We start from the raw sequence: 17,446 nt of genomic DNA, 5'->3' as shown, positions 1-17,446 counted from the left end.
AGCATTTTTTAAATCACAAAAAATAGTTAAGAAGCAGAAATGCTATCCTTTTCATGGACAAAAATAGTCAGTATTTCCCTTTCTTGCTGATGATCCCAGTGCTACTTACAAAAACTGAAACACATACAAGAGCCAATAGTTAAGCATTATATATATTTAAAATACTGACAGAGGCGGGCCCATTGACTTTGGATTTATGCGAACTGCCTTGCCATGCAGTATCATGTCCGCACTTTCCCCCCCAAATCCACCATTCCAACCTGAAGAAAAGTCTGTCTCCGGCTTAGGTGCTAAAAGTCCTTACATAGGCAGGGAACCGTTTCCCTGGGTGCCTGGTTTTGATTTTATTATAACTGGCTGTCCCGTTTTAAATTATGTTTCCCCTTATCCTTTTGCTGGGCCCATGGGAACAAGGGAGACTGTAAGTCTGGCATTGGGGACAGAGCAGGGGGACCGGAGAGGCGGGGGTTCACTCCCCCAGGTACTGGGGTGCAGACAAGGTCCCTGCCCCGCCCCCGCTGCCTGTACCCCGCGTGCGAGCCGGGTCTGGAATGCGGGGCGGACACATTGAGGACGGAGCTAGGCCTAGATGAGCCAATAGGGTGGGCGCTGCTCAGGAAGGCTCCGCCCACTTCCTCGGCTAGATCCCAGCCGGGCCCGGGGTGGCGGGCGCACTCCGCTTGCGGCGCTCGGAGCAGCCAGCCATGGCCGGCGTGCGGGAGAAGGCGGCAGCTTTGAATCTCTGCGCTGTGTACAGCCCGGCTAACAAGCCCCCGGGTACGGGGATGGGCGGGAGGGAGGAAGCGGGAAACACCGCGGAGGGAGCAGGGGAGTGCGGGCTGCCTACCTGCCTGGCCGGGACTGTCCCGGACGCTGCCCTCGCTCAGTCCTGCCGGTCCCTTCTCCGCACGCACCCGCGTGAAAAGCCGCTCAGAGCGGGGCTGTGTCTGCGCAGAGGGAGCAGGAGAGCAGCGGGGGTGGGGGGACGTGTCCTTGAACCCTTGCAGTTAGGTCTGAGGGCGCTTTCCTTGAGGGGCCCTGCAAGGGTGGGGCTCACGCAGGTGTGTGTCTTTAGTGCCCCAAACCCATTCCTTATGGTGGTGTCTCTGCCCTTTGGGGGGGCAAATCTCCCAGTCAGCTCCATTCTGGGGGCAGCAACGGTGTTGTGTACTCGGACCCTGGCACAGCATACTGTGGTGTCACTGTTTTTTATCCTGGTATCTGAGATGTTCCTGACCCTAGCAGCATTGCTCCTTAGCCGGGTGGGATATGCACCTGGCTGATTATTTGTCCTATCGACACTATTTCAGAGCTTGCCTGGAGTTTCCTGAGTCCCAAACTCATGGAGAAAAGTGTTTCGGCATAGGAGGCTAAGCATCTCTGGGTTATATGCCAACCTTCCAAAGCTGCATATTGAGACTCTCTAGTTTTGTCTCTATTAACTGGTATAGATTCAGAGGTACTTACAGACTGTAATCAAGTCATCCCTTAACCTGCTCTTTGTTAAGCTAAATTGGTTCAGCTGCTCACTGTAAGACAGGTTTGCTAATCCTTTAATTGTTCGCGGCTCTTCTCTGAACCCTTTCCAATTTATCAACACCCTTCTTGAATTGTGGGCACCAGAATTGGACACTGTATTCTAGCAGCAGTGCCAAATACTCTCTCCTCCTATTCTAGATACCCCGGTTTACATGTCTAAGAATTGCATTAGCTCTTTTTGGCCATAGCATCACCTTGAGAGTTCCTGTTCAGCTGATTATCTACCACAGCCCCTAAATCTTTATCAGTCACTGCTTCTTAGGATAGAATCCTCCATCCCCTGTACAGGTGGCCTACGTTCTTTGGTCCTAGATGGTTGTTTTCATTTAGCCATATTAAAACACACACTGTTTGCTTGTGCCAGTTTACCAAACAATTCATATCCATCCATGTCAGTGACCTGTCTTTATTATTTACTACTCCCCCAATTTTTGTGTCATCTGCAAACATTATCAGTGCTGATTTGTGTTTTCTTGCAGATCATTGATTAAAAATGTTAAATAGCGTAGGGCCAAGAACCAGTCTCTGCAGCACCCTATTAGAAACACATCCACTCAGTGATTCCCTGCTCACAATTATGTTTTGAGTCAGCCAGCTTTTAGTCTGTTTAATGTGTGCCATGTTAATTTTATATCGCTCTACTTTTTTTAATTAAAATGTTGTGTGGTACCAAGTCAAACACCTTTACAGAAGTCTAAGTATATTACATCAACACTATTATCTTTATCAACCAAACTTGTAATCTCATTTAAAAAAATCAAGTTAGTTTGATGGGCTCTATTTTCCATAAGCCCATGTTATTGGTATTAATTATAATACTCTTTTAATTATTTATTAACTGAGTCCTGTATCAGCTGTTCTGTTATCTTGCCCAGGATCAATGTCAGCCTGACAGGCCTATGATCACCAAGATCATCCTGTTTATCCTTTTTTAAATGTTGGCACAGCATTAGAATCCCCTCCCACCCCGGTCTTCTGGAACTTCCCCAGTGTTCCAAGACTTCTTGAAATCCACATTAACATTAACCTAATTTGGTTACAAGGATTATGAATGTGATGCCTCTCTCTGCCCCTATCTCCATGGTATCGGAGTGCCCCAGAACACAAACTGACACCAGCAGGTTTCTACTGAGCAGAGTTATTTTTTTCTAATGTCAGCTTTATTAGTATTAAACTCAACTTTGAGCTGAACGTGATCAGTCAATGAATATTGCTGCTACAAGGGTATGTGCTGCTGGATAGCCGTGACTGACCCAGTGGACGTTGACAATACTTTCTTAACTCCTGAATTTTGCTTCCATAAGTGAAACAGGGCCATGTATTTAATAAAAGGGGAGATGTTGTAACTCTGCTATATGATCCGTTTGGCTGCTTGTGGAAGTTAGTATGTGTAAATGCTACAGAGGTTTGGGGGGCATGTGTATACTAGAGAGGATGTGCTTCTTACCTGTATTGGTGGGATTTCTATCAGAAATGTGTATGAAAATTGACAAGGCGCACGTATCTTCTCCTCCTCCCGCCACACTCACTGGGTAGTGTGTAGTAATAGGGAGTTAGCTAATGGTAGCACAACTCCTTTCTAAAAAACAGACTAAAGAAATTGTCCTAGCATTGTTTCACAGCGGGATAATTCTGTGCCATCCCCCTCCCGAGATGAAAACCTGTAAACCGTTTCACTTGATAGGCCTTTTGTGCAAAATGTTATAGCATCTAGATTCAACGAAGTTTACAGCTCAGGTAACTTCGTTTTAAAGAAAAAGAAAGGGAAGGGGGAGCGCACACATGCTATTTCACTCCTCTTCCCACCAAAATTGGGAGTCAGAGAATTAGTTGAAAATAACTTCTCCACTGTAGTCTCTTCTTTAAAAAAGTTTTTTGCACCCAAAAAAAACCCAAAAACCCAACCATGACTAATACAATGAGAAAAGAGTAAGTGAATAGAAACATCTGAAAACAATTATTTGTCATAAGTAGGCCTGTCAGTTACTAGTGTGTAACTTGCAGCAACTTCAAAAGTGGCAAGCTAGTAATATTCTGCAGCTTTTCTTGGGGACTGACTGGCTAAGTCAATTAGTAATAGGAATATGAAGCTTTTGCTTCTAGATTATTGGTCTGAATCCAAGCCAGAGTTGTAATGACTGAAATCTGTTCCAGCTGATAAGTGTTCAGTAGCATTTATGAGATAAATTGATGATCTTGGACCAGTGCTTAGTGGACAAGTGTCCAGAAAACACCTATCCCCCTTTATTTAAAAAAAAAAAAAAAAAAAAAAAAAGGCAGGGGGAGGGAGTGGGGGTTTGGCATCCTGTTGGCAGCCGTAGCAGAGAAGCCAGGGAGTTCCAAACATGCAACTGCTGGGATTATAGGGTCCATAGTTTTTAACTTGCTGGTGGTTTTAAATTCTGGAGAAGGTAAATGTCAGTGTAAGTGGTCCCCTATATATAACCCATGTTGGTTGTCAGTGGTGTCTTGAACAATGTACTTTGAGTGGAAAATCACAGGACGCTTCCAGTTAAGTGGCAGGAAAACTTTAGCTGTGAATAAGTAACCAGCTGAGGTGCTGGGGGATAGGGCATGCAAATATACACTGGTTTCATGCATAGACTTTTTTTTTTTTCTTGGCTGAGTGATAGTCTACCCTGAAGAGAGTATATAATTCTGAAAAACTGCACAGCAAGCTATCAGCTTGTCAAAGTAAATGCCATTACTAATGCTTTCCCTGTCCTTCCGCCATTAGGTTTCAGCTTAGCACAAAAGCCATTTGGAGCAACATATGTATGGAGCAGCATCATCAATGCACTTCAGACTCAAGTGGAAGTGAAAAAGCGGCGACAGAACCTGAAATGCTATAATAACTGTTTTATTGGCTCTGATGCAGTGGATGTCATCTTTGCTCACCTCCTCCAGAACAGATATTTTGGGGATGTAGATATTTCCCGTGCTAAAGTAGTGCGAGTGTGTCAAGCACTGATGGATTACAAAGTGTTTGAGGCAGTTTCAACTAAAGTCTTTGGAAAAGACAAACGGTCTGTGTTTGAAGATAGTAGCTGCAGCTTCTATAGATTGACAAATGTACCTAGCCCAGAAGACAGTCCATTTGAAAAAGAATACGGGCATTGTACCCATCAAAGGTTAGTACTCAATGGTATGAGAAGATAAGATGCTTTGCAGTGGGGAAATAATGCTATTTTTTGTGGGTTGTGTATTTAGGTTTTCTTGAAAGGCATCCAGCTGATTCCTTCCATCCACAAAATCAGTAGCGCATGGGTGGCTGTTACCTGTCGGAACCACATCTTCAAATGGGAAAGTTCAGTCTCCATGTCAGTTCAGTCCTTGCCTTCTCTGTCCAAGCAGTCACAAGGACTGAAATCAAGGAGCTAGTTGTGGGGAGGAGGAGATGGGATGCTTATCCACTAAGAAGTGGATTGAGACCATCAGTCTCATCTAATGGAGGTATCTGATCACTAATCACATGGAATAACATTCAGTCACTGCAATTCTGGTATGGATTTAGGTTAGTAATCCAGAGGTTATCTCGTTACCAATTGACTGAGCCATGCAGTCCCCAAGAAAAACTGCAAAATTATTATTGTCTTGCCACTTTTGGAAGTCCCTAGCTGTTAAAAGGACTTGTGTAAAATTAGGCCCTAATTTACACATTTTTTCAAACCCTTAAAACAACTACTTTACGTATATAGAGGTCTGTCTTCTGAGTAGCTGCAGTTGTAGCCCACACTTCTGAAAAGTTTGCACATACAACCAGAAAGCGAGACAAATACGGGTAGTCTTGCTGTCCCTAGTTAGATAAATGCAAAAAAAAATTTACCATCTTAAAACATTATACATATTCCTATGTTGATGAATATTTGAAAAAAATTGATATATAAATGTTACTGGGTCAAATTCGTCCCTGGCATATTGCACTGACTTTATTTTTGGGATGAATTTGGCCCATTACCTTTATGCTTCTATCAAGCAGTCCTTTTACTTCCTATTCCTAACTGCTTAAAGTAGAAATGATTGGCCAGTGGGAGTTGCTATGGTATTTCTCCCAGCATATGGCGGATAGCTGAAAAGAAGGAAAGACATTCAGATCCAGGAGGCTATGACTGGAATCAAGTAAAATATGGAAGTGGGTGGAGAGGGAGCAGGGACAGAAGGGCTAACAGCCTACAAGCATTTGTGTTCATGTTAAGTTTGTCTCACAGGCTGTCTCTGTACGGCCTTAACAATGATGTGTTGCCAGTGAGTGGCTACCACCTCTTATTGCTTCACAAACTATATCCTAATCCCAACAAATCCTTCACTGGGGGTGTGTGCTATGTCTGGAACATCCCATTCTCCTGTCTTTCTCCCATTTTTCAGAGGTCTTTTTGGAAGAGAACTCCCTGCTGCTTCAGGGGGACCTGCCAATTCCAGGCCTGAACCAGGGGGCAGGGGGGAACCAGTACACGCACTCATGGCTCTTAGCTGGGTCCTGATAAGTGGCTGCGTGTATGTGTTGCCTGTGGCTACAGGGAAGGCAGAGAAGCTTTCCAAGCAGTGCACTGCTTTCATGCTCCCTGATATCTGTGTAGCGTAGGATGGAGAGTAGTAGCAGTGAGCTAGGGATATTGGTGACTTGCTTTCTTCCCTCCTCTCTAGCACTCTGTGCAGCTTTGTCACTTGGTGCTGTTCTGTTTTGACTCCATGAACAAGTAGTAAGGAAGTGAAATGAATCTGTTTCCCTTGTATTGTTCAAACTGGAGCAGAGCAATGAGAGCAAAGGGAATTTTAACAAGAAGCTCACCGAGGCATTTTTACTCTACTTTCGTCAGTCTTTAGGAGTTTTGTGCGCTCTCTCTCTCTCCCTGCCCTCCTCTCCCCCTCCCCCACTCCTGTTGTTCTGCAGTGGCATTCATAAGATTTTTAAAAATAAAGCTCTTTATTAATTGGCACCAAGGATAGTCACTGTTTCATGTGTATAGATTTGATTTTTAGTAAGTAAATGGTCCCTTATTTCTGAAGTCCTTATGTTGGATCACCCTTTCTCTTTGTCTCAGACTTGAGAAAATGGCATTTAATCCTCCTCCAGTCAAATCAGAAAGCTTAGAAGATCTCTGGGAAAACTTGAGTCTAAAACCTGCTAACGCTCCCGAAGTAAACCTCTCTGCAAGTTTGTCTCGTCAAGGTAAGCCAAATAAGATGTCACAACTACTTGTGGGGCGAGGAGGAAGGTAATAATACTGGTACTGCAGGCATACACCTTTCCAGTCTTAAACTGGAGGATAGATGTTAAACTAGACTCTCTTCAGTGTGTTTATGAAACTCAAAGTTCAAAACACAAGGAGAACATTGTGCAGTGAAGTTTTGTTTTAACTTAGATTCTAACAGAGATCCGTTATCTCCAGTTTAAACAATACATCAGTGTAGAAACTTCTGAGGGAGAACACGCCACTGTCATGGGCTGGTATAGATTCAAACTGGAGTCAGAAATCCTCCCTGTTTGTCATTTAACATCTTAAGCTACAGTCACACCTGACAAGTTTCAGAGTAACAGCCGTGTTAGTCTGTATCCGCAAAAAGAAGAACAGGAGTACTTGTGGCACCTTAGAGACTAAAAAATTTATTAGAGCATAAGCTTTCGTGGACTACAGCCCACGAAAAGCTAGAATTGAATTCACACCTGACCTCAACATGGACATAACTCATTGTTGGCTCAAACCCTCTTCCTAGCCCCCAAAATGTGCATATGCTCTACCCAGTCTCCAACCTTTCCCCTTACTTGCTTTAAATGAGAGGGCTTAAAATGGTGGCTGACAGTTCATGTTTTCTCACTCAATTTAAACTGCTTGTAAAATTTAGATTATTGCTAGATATTTCCTTCTTTGGCTTGATTAAAATATACTTCCTGGAAACTACAGTAGACTGGTCTTTTTAGTTTTCAGTTATGGAAGCCTAAAATGTGGTAGGGATTTACAGCTAGGAGTTATTGTTTGAGCTTCAGAATCGTCAACAAACCTTTCTTTCTTCAGAAGCCCCTATGAGTATGAATTACCTGACTTGATTCCTTATCTATGACAAAGATTGCTTGCATGTTAGAGTACAAAGAATGTAAAGCATTTCAGACTTATCCAAAGGTAATTCTCCTACTCTAACAGCTAACAAAACAAATTCTTTTATCTTGCTGTGATATAGTGCACTTAAAGTTGATAAGGAATCCACTCCTTGTTACTGGAACCCCCTGCTAAGAGAACACTGAAATCTCTTAGAGGAAAGAAAAATATTGTAACTTGTATAATCTTTCTTGACTCCTCACTTCACTAGCAGGATCTCACTGCATGTCTTTATACACTCCAGTTATTAATGAAGTATGGCAAGAACAAACAATTGCTCGTCTGCTGCAGCTTGTGGACCTTCCACTTCTTGACTCTTTACTTGAACATCAAGGGGTTAGGTCCAAGCTTCCCCAACCCAAGAAGGAGGCGGGATACATCATCACAAGCAACTACATAGACAGAGAAATTCTCAAGGCTTTCAGTGACTCTCAGTAAGTAGAAACTTATTTAACTATGAGGGCAGGAAGCATTTTTGGATCATTCTCTTCTTAAGTCACACAGAAGTCTAGCACAATGGGCCTGTTTTTGATTCATCCATAGGCACGACAGTAAAAAACGTAATAAAATCAGCCTCTCTTATTGCATGAAAGACAACAGGCATGGTATCTATCTATCAGAATTGACTGGGTTGAATAGTGATATAGTTTGCTAAGCTAACATCAGATTCAACAGAGACCATTACTGCTGAACCCTGGAAGGCCTGTGAAAGCACTGATAGTTAAGTAAGGAACAGAAGTGCCCAAATGTCTTAAAATGAACTTTTTAAAATGGCAGCAAAATACTACTGGTTTTTCATTTGACTTAGCAAAGTGGTGAATTCTCCAGTAAGCGCCATCTTATTACATGGAGATGCCAACACTCAAAATAGGGTTTAACTTTCCAACACTTGTGTTGCGTGTTGTTCACAATCTACAAGTCAAGAAGCTATTGGACAGAACTTCAGACCAGACCTGGGACTGTGTTTAATGATTTCTCCAGCACAGAGATAAGCTTGTCCATCAGCCACCTTCAATTATGGTCTTTTTATTCTAAGTAAAGGGGTTTCTACACATGGTGAATTGACTTTCTTTTAGCCAATCATCCTTTTAGTGCGAGGTGGTAGGAACTCTGGTTTGATAGGAAACTTTTGAGTTGAGTCTATAGCAGAGGTCCCCAAACTGTGGGGTGTGCCCCACAAGGAGGGCATGGAGGAATGTTCAGGGAGTGCCTGGCGGGTCCTGGGCCAGCCCCCCAAGGAAGCCCAAGATCCCCTGCTGAACCAACTGTGCAGTAATGGAGGGGAATGTGTGTGTGTGGACAGATTCCATTACTGGTAAAGGGGGATGCAACAGGAAAAGATTGGGCACCATTGATCTATGGGAAATTACAATTCTAACTCATCCTCTTCTGCTGGAAGAAGTATTCCAGATATGTCATTGGAATTACAGCATATAATGGAAAATCATCTGGAAAAGAATTAAGCGCACTCTCCCTTTTAATTTTAAAGTATTAACAGTGTAATCTTGTAATGTAGTTTATTTTTAACTAAGGGCTTGGTCATAATTGTATTACTGCTGTGTCAACTCCCTGAGGTTCTAAGAGGTTAGCATTGTTCAGCATGGAATTAAACTAGTCTTACAACTGAAGTATGCAAATACAAAAAGCATGCTGAGGTATGCAGTAAGCCAACATCTTCTGCCTTAAAATTATTAAATGTAGTTTTTAAGGGTTAGCACTTCTGATCCGAATAGGTGCTGGTAAGGTCTTTCAGAGTGGGGAGAAATTCATTAGACAAAGAAAAGCTCCAGATTAGAGGAGGTGACAGTAGACAGTGAGGATAGGTAACAACAAAACATTTTACTTAACCATACTGCACAACAACAAGAAAACCCCTAAAACTAAGTATGGCTGTATAATTCCTTTTTTTGGATTCTGGAAACTCTTAATCAACCATGAGTGAACAGACTAAAAATCTCTTCAGTATACTTAAGATATTTCAAATACTTAATCATTAGTTTAAAAAAAGCTTAGCCTGAAATTGCATAGTCTGCTATTAAAAATACAGATTGAAACCCTGTCCTTATCTGTTAAGGTCAGATCAAAGTTCAGGAATCTCTGATTGGGTATGGTAATTACACCACATACACCTAATACATAGAATGCCACTTTGACTTGGCTTGAAATACTTATAATCTCATTTAGCTGGACAAACAGAATCCTAAACTCCAGTTTTGAAAAGCAAATAATGGAGGAACAGACTTTTAAACCCTTAACTTGATCCTAAACTCTCAGTCTAGGTTCTTAGGCTTTGCCCATTACTATGATATCTGAGCACTGAACATATTTTCATTTACTGGTTTGAACATTTACATGGATGTATTTGCAGAGTCTTTTGCCCTCTGGAGACAAAATTCAGCTGGCTGACTGTTTCATGTCTGTATCTTCATAGAATTATTTCTTGGTCTTTGGATAATGGTCTTTCTTTCTAGGACTGATGAATGGCTCTCTGCAGCAATCGATTGCTTGGAATATCTTCCAGATCAAATGGTAGTGGATATAAGCAGAAATTTGCCTAGTCAACCTGATAAAGCAGACACATGGAAACTACTGCTGTTTGATACCATTGGTAGATACTACAGCCAAAAGAAGGAGCCACTGTTAAGCCATGCGACTGACATCCACGCAGGAATTGCAGAGCTGTTGGGTAAGTGAAAAGAAATGAAGCTGAGATCCCAGGTTCGTCTGGTGAGTGACAGCAGGACTGGGTACTTAACTGTCAGGCTTCAGGTTTGACTGCCGTGCTACACAGGTATAAACTTTAGTCCTAAAAACTAAGGCTGTGTCTATACTACAGCCAATCTTGGCAAAACTTAGTCGCTCAGGGGTGTGAATATTCCACTTCCCCCCCCCCCCCTCCCCCGGGCGACATAAGTTACACACTGACATAAGCGTCCATGTGCACAGTGCTGTGTCAGCGGGAGAGCTTCTCCTGCTGTCATAGCTTATGCTGCTTGCGGGGGTGGATATATATATATATATATTTTTTTATGCCAATGGGAGAGCATCGAGCATTTTCTCCACATGCACTGCAGTGGCGCAGCTGTACTTAAATAGCGGTGCAGCTGTGGCCTAAATTTTGAGTAAGAGAACTCTAATTTAGGAGCCTCAGGGCCAGATTGTCTACAGCTTTACACCTGTGCAAAGTGAGTGTGTAACTCTAACATTCGGATGTGACTGTATTTTATACCTACTTTACACTTTATGCAAGATGTAAAGCAGTAGAGAATCGGGCCTAACGTTACCATATCTACTTCCATACAACTTCATTTTGGCATATCTGTATTGGTCTGTTAGAATTTACTGGGTGTTCTTTTAAGCCTAGTTTGGTTTTCTTTAGGTAGATATGTGTATAGCTCGCTAGTGGCTCCTCCCACACTGTGGATAATATCTTTCATTTAAAAATACTTCAGAGGTGAATAGCCTAATATGATTCACTTTAAATATGGCTATTTGCCAGGATGGGCAGGGATGGTGTCCCTAGCCTCTGTTTGCCAGAAACTGGGAATAAGCGACAGGGATTGGGTCACTTGATTACCTGTTCTGTTCATTCCCTCTGGGGCACCTGGCGTTGGCAGACAGGATACTGGGCTAGATGGACCTTTGGTCTAACCCAGTATGGCCATTCTTATGATTATCTCTGCCATCTCCTCCTCCAGCTGCTTCCACCATCACTGCCTCAGTCTCTTCTAGGTTTAGCTTTAGCCAGCTCACTCTCATCCATGCCCCAAACTTGCCTAGACTTTACCTGAAGTGCATCATCTGAATCAGACAAGATAGAGGCATACAACAGGGAGTCATCAGCATACTGAAAACACAGAGCCCCATCTCTCCTTACTAATCCTCTTCTGAAGTGTGCTCGCTATTCAGAGAGTTACTGGAGGAGATTACCTTTAGTCCTGTGTAAATTAACTTTTAAATATTAAGTTCAATTGGTGCCAGTCAGAACTTTAGAAGTAATTCCCTTTGAAGACTCTACAAACTGCATTACATTGTGTATGTCTGGCACAACTGGAGGTCACGCCGATATCTTAGCTATTTTTGTAAAGTTGCCAAAGTTGGTTGAGTTGTAAAGTCAACCTTACAATCTTATTTTGTGGAATGTAAATTGCTAATTGAAGTTGACAAAGTGAGAGCTCTTAAATATGAGCGTAAAGAGTCTGCATGTAGAGTGTTTTAAAATGGCAAGCCAAATAGTCCCGTCACCAGACTTGTCAAAACTGATGATCATGGTACAGGTGGAAAACACCTGGAATCTGAGTATCCAGGTGAGGAAGAAGGCGGGTGGAGGGGGGAGAAATTGCTAAAGGTTGTTTGAGCATAAATGGAGCCTGATAGTGGCAATGATCATGTGTCATTTAAGAATACTGAAGAACTTAAAGCAAACTGGCCTCTGAAATCATTCAGTGCATAGAATTCTATAGAAACTGCCTGAAGTAATACAAACGCAAAAATGAAATTATTTCAGTTAGGTGGTATGTTTAGTTTTGTGTTTATCTCTGTTAGTATGCGTCCCGTTGCCTTACAGGTTCAAAGCTGGTATATAATTTAAATATTTTTAAATCAACTGATAAATATTTTCCATTATAAACCTCAAATCTGTATAAATCTATGTACGACTGCATAATCTAATGGGGAAAAAATAGTTTGCTTGCATAGAGACAAATTACTCCTAAATTTTAATACAAGCATCAATTACCTTTCTAAAACAGCAGCAGAGTGAAAGAGAAACTTGCTGTTTGCCCTGTGGATATGCTTAGGCCTGGTCTATGCTACAGAGTAAGGTCGACGTATGGCAGCTTACATAGATGTAACTCTAAGTGTCTACACTGAACTGTAGCTCCTGCTGGTGTAACTCATCCACTATGCTGACTTAACTCCACCTCTGTGAGAGGCGTAGCGCTATGGTCAATGTAGTTAAGTCAATGTAGTGTCCGTGTAGACGGTGTGTTGCTTACATCAACTGTTGTTGCTTTTCAGAAGCCATCGCACAATGCTCCACGCTGACAGTTAAATCGGTGCAAGCGCTCCTGGCGGGTACGCACACTGCTGACGCAAGGAGTGTAGTGTGGACATACAAAAGTGATTTAATTACTGCAGTGGCTGTGTCAGTGTAACTTTAGTCAACTTAATTTGGTAGTGTAGTCTCGGCTTAGATATGTCTAGCTTAATGGATAACTTTATCTTTTTTTTGTTTGTTTGTGGGGTTTTTTTTTGGTTGATTTACTAAAAATTAATGTTTCTGGACTTTGATCTTTCAAAAAAGAAATATAATAGGAGCATGAACCTATTCAACTTTGTATTTTGTCCCAGTGAATGGAAAGACAGAACAGGCTTTAGAAGCAATTCAGCTCTACTTGAAGCTTTTGGATAGTCAAACTAGAGAGGAGTTTAGGAGGCTGTTGTACTTCATGGCTATTGCAGCACATCATTCTGAGTTCAAGTTGCAGAAAGAGGTAAATTTAACATCCAAGATTTCTAGCACTCTTATAACTTCCAGCAGATTTGTAATATCTGGGGGGATTTACCTGTGTCGTCTTATAATTCAATGTTGAAAGACTGTATACTAAAAAAGTATGCTAAAATGAACAAGGTGATGTTTTTTTGTTAACCATATTTAGTAAATAAGAAAACTATAGCGCTACCCTCTGACTATTCTGTCACTATTTTGTAGAGTGACAACAGGATGGTTGTAAAAAGAACATTCTCTAAAGCTATTGTCAACAATAAAACTTTATCCAAAGGAAAAACTGACCTCCTAATTTTGTTCTTGGTGGACCAGCAAAAAGACGTTTTAAAGGTAAGACTGAGAAAGCAGCCACCTTAGACATTTGAACTAAACTACATCTCAGATCTACCTAAAACATTAACCATAGAAAATATTTGTATTTTCTACTCTCTTGTTCAAGATCCCAGCAACATTACATAAAATGGTTAGTGATAAGCTGATGGCTGTACAACAAGGACAAGATCCTAGTAAGGATACAGGTAAGTGTTTTAAAATTGCCTTTTAGACTATAGATAATGTTTTAAGTCATTCTCTTTGTAATCTGGATAAATATGTAATTTCACTAAAAATGGAGTCTGAGACTGCATCAAAGGATCCTTTTTAAAACTGGGTGTGTCATGAAAGGTACAGAACCATCTTAAAGGCAAACATACCTGTAAAATCTACAGCAGGGGTGGGCAACCTTTCAGAAGTGGTGTGCCGAGTGTTCATTTATTCACTCTAATTTAAGGTTTTGCGTGTCAATAATACATTTTAACGTTTTTAGAAGGTCTCTGTCTATAAGTCTATAATATATAACTAAACTATTGTATGTAAAGTAAATAAGGTTTTAAAAATGTTTAAGATGCTTCATTTAAAATTAAATTTAAAATGCAGAGCCCCCCAACTGGTGGCCAGGACCTAGGCAGTGTGAGTGCCACTGAAAATCAGCTTGCCATAGGTTGCCAACCCCTGGTCTACAGGGTGGCTAACTCTGTCCTATTGCTTGTAAATTATCTGACTGTCTTTCACATGTCTTTAGGCTACACCTTCTGCCAGAAACTTGATCAAAGTGAATATCACTACAGTGTACAGAAGACCACAAAAGCTGAGCTGTTATCTTTGCTAAAAACTATTGATGAAGATACAAAAATCTCTGCCAAGGAGAGAAAGAAACTGCTAGGTCAATTTCATAGTAGCAATCCAACTATTTTCATGCAATATTTTGGTGATAGAGTTACTAATATGTGTGTGTAATTTAAAATTAAAGAAATGTAATCTGTACAATAGTTTATATTAATATGTCTTTTTAAAAGATTTTGTATTCATCCACATAATAAAATTATTTTGAAGATTAATGGAATTTACAAGTAATTAATCAAACTAAAAAGTATAATCTTGGGTTTCAGTTGCTTTTATAAAGCAACATGTATTTATGGAACAGTTTGAGTGCTCATTTTAAAATTGTTGCCTGTCTGATGGCAGAGAAATCTGAAACCAAGAATCCCAACTTCTGTATTATTTTTAATATTACTTTCTTCAAACATGGAAGTACAGTCCTGTGACAATGGAAAGCGAGTCACTTAGCAAAAGTATTTGCTTCAGGCTGTCTGGGACTGGTTTTGGGGGTTTTTTGTTTTATTTCTCCTTCTCCAGCAATTTTGAGAATCTTGAATCTTAGTCTAATCTAACTGCCCTTGTAAGACATAGTTCAAGGTAACATATCTTTTTTTCCTTTTTTTAATCAATGCAGTACCACAGTAGTCTAGAAAACTATGTAAATGCTCGTTCCACAACCTGTATCAAACTGCTAATTGAACTGTTGTCATGTTAAGATGACTCATTGTGCCAATTTAAGTTTAATGGGGGAAATGACTTTATCATTAAGGGCCTGATCCTGCTGTGTACCCTCAACTCCCACTGACTTTAATGGCTTTAGAGTTGCTGTAGAAAAGATTATATTTAGTTGTGCCTGGATATCAATTGGCTTAACAGAAAAGCAAGCCTATGAGTGTTTTAATGAATCTTGATTACTGCAAAATAATGGTCAGTGGTGGGGTGCTCTTAGTATGAACAGTCTAGCTACAGTTAGTGATTTGGAACAAACACAAGGATTTTGAGTTCTACAATGTGGGCATGTGACTTGTCCATATAAATCCACAGTGAAACCCTGGAGGCTGCTATGTATCTTCCTATTGTGCTCTTAAAGATTAGAGAGGGAGCGTAGTCATCAGTCTCCTCAATTATTTGGAGCCAATTTTTGCCTTTAGTTGGCGTTGAGAGGGTTTCACCAAGCTATTGGGGCTTGCCAGTAAAAACCACTTCCCTTCATTATGTATGTCCCTTGCTGTACAGTAACTCTAAATTGCTGTCCGCCTTCATTGGTGTGGAACAATGTAACTGAGAAACCATCTACTATTTAATTTGGCAGAGTAAGGATGGTTAATTAGTGTGCCATAATGCAAATAGCCATTGGTTGCTGAACTACAGAGGCAAAAAAGCTAGATGGCTGCTCCTGCAGCTTCCAATAACTCTCTACTCCTTGGCTCCTAAACATGAATTGTCCTGAAGAAAGATCAATAATAGTTGATGCTACTTAATGGGTCTGAAGTCGGTTAACTTTCGGACACAGTGTTGATTCAGTGTAGCTAAAGCACGATAGGCTATTGCTATATTTTTCTTATTAGGTTACTTTCAACTACATTAGAGACTGAACTGTGCCTAACCGCTGTAAATCTGAGAATTCATGACATGCCATGTTTAAAATATGGCAGATCATTGAAATGGTCTTTGTACTGACTCAAGATCAGAGTGAGTATTGTGAAATGGATCATTCAGCTGCCTACATCCAAGCCTGTTTCTGAAGATGTCCATAAAGTGCCTCATCTTGAAGAGAGGAGTATATATACACTTATTACAAAATGCACATTGGTGTTCTTACTGGTGTACTAGGTAATGATCACATACAACACCTCTATGCAAATATTACATAATTTTTCAATAATATGACCGCTCCTCTCCCTTCCATGAAGCCATAGAATTTCATATACCACGGAAGTCAAGATAAGTATTGTGCATAGGCAGTGATCCCCATTAATTCAATATATAATTTTCTGTGCAAGAAATGGCTGTTCAGGCTATGCTTATCTGTATTTTTTCTTAAGTGAATTGATTGAGTACTGAAACCACCTTATTGCATGCTGGGAAAAACAAACTAGATGTAAGGTAGTAGGATCCAAGACTCCATCCTTCCCTTCCTAGTCCCTCTTCCTCACACTTATTTGAGGCAAAGAATAATTGTTTCCTCTCCTTTCTAGAAGGGTGACCTAAAAAGCAAGAGTTAGCGGTAGTTATCCATTTTGAAAAAGCTTTGGTAGCAAGTGACAAGGCTTATTTTTGTCAAGCAATATTAATATTGCTACATTTTTAATTTGCCAGTTTTAACCTGCTATGACTACCCTAGCTCTGTGGGAACTGTCTGTGCCCATTTGTACCAAATTTGTTCTAAGAGCTTCCTCTCTTCAAACTGCCTTAATAGTTGATGTAATGGGGCAAGAAATACCATGTGTGGTGGCTCTTATGGTGTAGACAACTGTCAATCTGAGTGTCTCAACTAATTTTACAGTTGCCAGCATGCACTTAGAGTATTTTCACATAAGGAACAGCTGATATTGAGTAATCTGGGGTTGAGTGCAAGGAAAAACCCAATAATACTTTGGTTCTTGAGAGGGAAGATATTGTCTAGAATATAAGGACCTTCAAAGACTATCCAGGCTTGACTAAGTACATTCCTTTTCTTTATTTGGCTATAGATTTATGGAGAATATGTAATTATATACTGCACTGATACCTTTTTTTTTTTTAATTCAGGAACTTAATCTAGAGCAGTGCTCCCCAAACTTTTTACATCACACCCTCCCTTACCCCTGTCCACCGCCCCTTCCAGAGTCTGGAGTGGGGCTGCAGCTCTGGGAGCAAGAGATACGGACAGGGGTTGGAGGCTGGCAGCTGGGGGCAGGGCTGGCAGCCAGGGTCATAGCTGGGGGTGGAAGTGGGTGGTGCTCCCTCCCTGCCCCCTATGGGGGCTGGCCTAGGCTCCCCTGTCCCGAACACTCCTGTACGCCCCACCCCACAGTTTGGGGATCTCTGATTTAGAGCCATTATTCAAATATCTGATTATTGGAAAAGGCAGAAATAGTAGTAAATGAAGTGGGGAAATCCATAACAATGGTCCAGAATTCCTTTAGAAAAAAATAATTATTTACCTTTCTCTTTCCAAAAAACT

General features: G+C 41.0%; 1 protein-coding gene across 2 annotated transcripts; it reads left to right on the top strand.

Moving 5' to 3' along the window:
* The first annotated feature begins 619 nt into the window (after positions 1 to 619).
* DEPDC7 (DEP domain containing 7) lies at positions 620 to 14,519 on the top strand. Of its 2 annotated transcripts, none has more exons than XM_005291524.4 (9): positions 620 to 777; positions 4,277 to 4,670; positions 6,582 to 6,709; positions 7,879 to 8,068; positions 10,106 to 10,320; positions 12,987 to 13,129; positions 13,348 to 13,473; positions 13,583 to 13,661; positions 14,204 to 14,519. In XM_005291524.4, exons 1-9 carry the CDS (start codon positions 705 to 707, stop codon positions 14,416 to 14,418), a joined length of 1,563 nt encoding a protein of 520 aa, XP_005291581.2. In that variant the 5' UTR covers positions 620 to 704; the 3' UTR covers positions 14,419 to 14,519. The 2 variants fall into 2 exon arrangements, with proteins under 2 accessions (XP_005291581.2, XP_042713206.2); XM_042857272.2 differs by having other exon boundaries at positions 13,550 to 13,661.
* The last annotated feature ends 2,927 nt before the right edge of the window (positions 14,520 to 17,446 follow it).

Source organism: Chrysemys picta, chromosome 4 (assembly GCF_011386835.1).
Source record: "Chrysemys picta bellii isolate R12L10 chromosome 4, ASM1138683v2, whole genome shotgun sequence".
Classification (NCBI taxonomy): domain Eukaryota; kingdom Metazoa; phylum Chordata; order Testudines; family Emydidae; genus Chrysemys; species Chrysemys picta.
The sequence above is the reverse complement of the archived record's forward strand: the minus strand, read 5'-3'. Positions and strand labels throughout refer to the sequence as shown.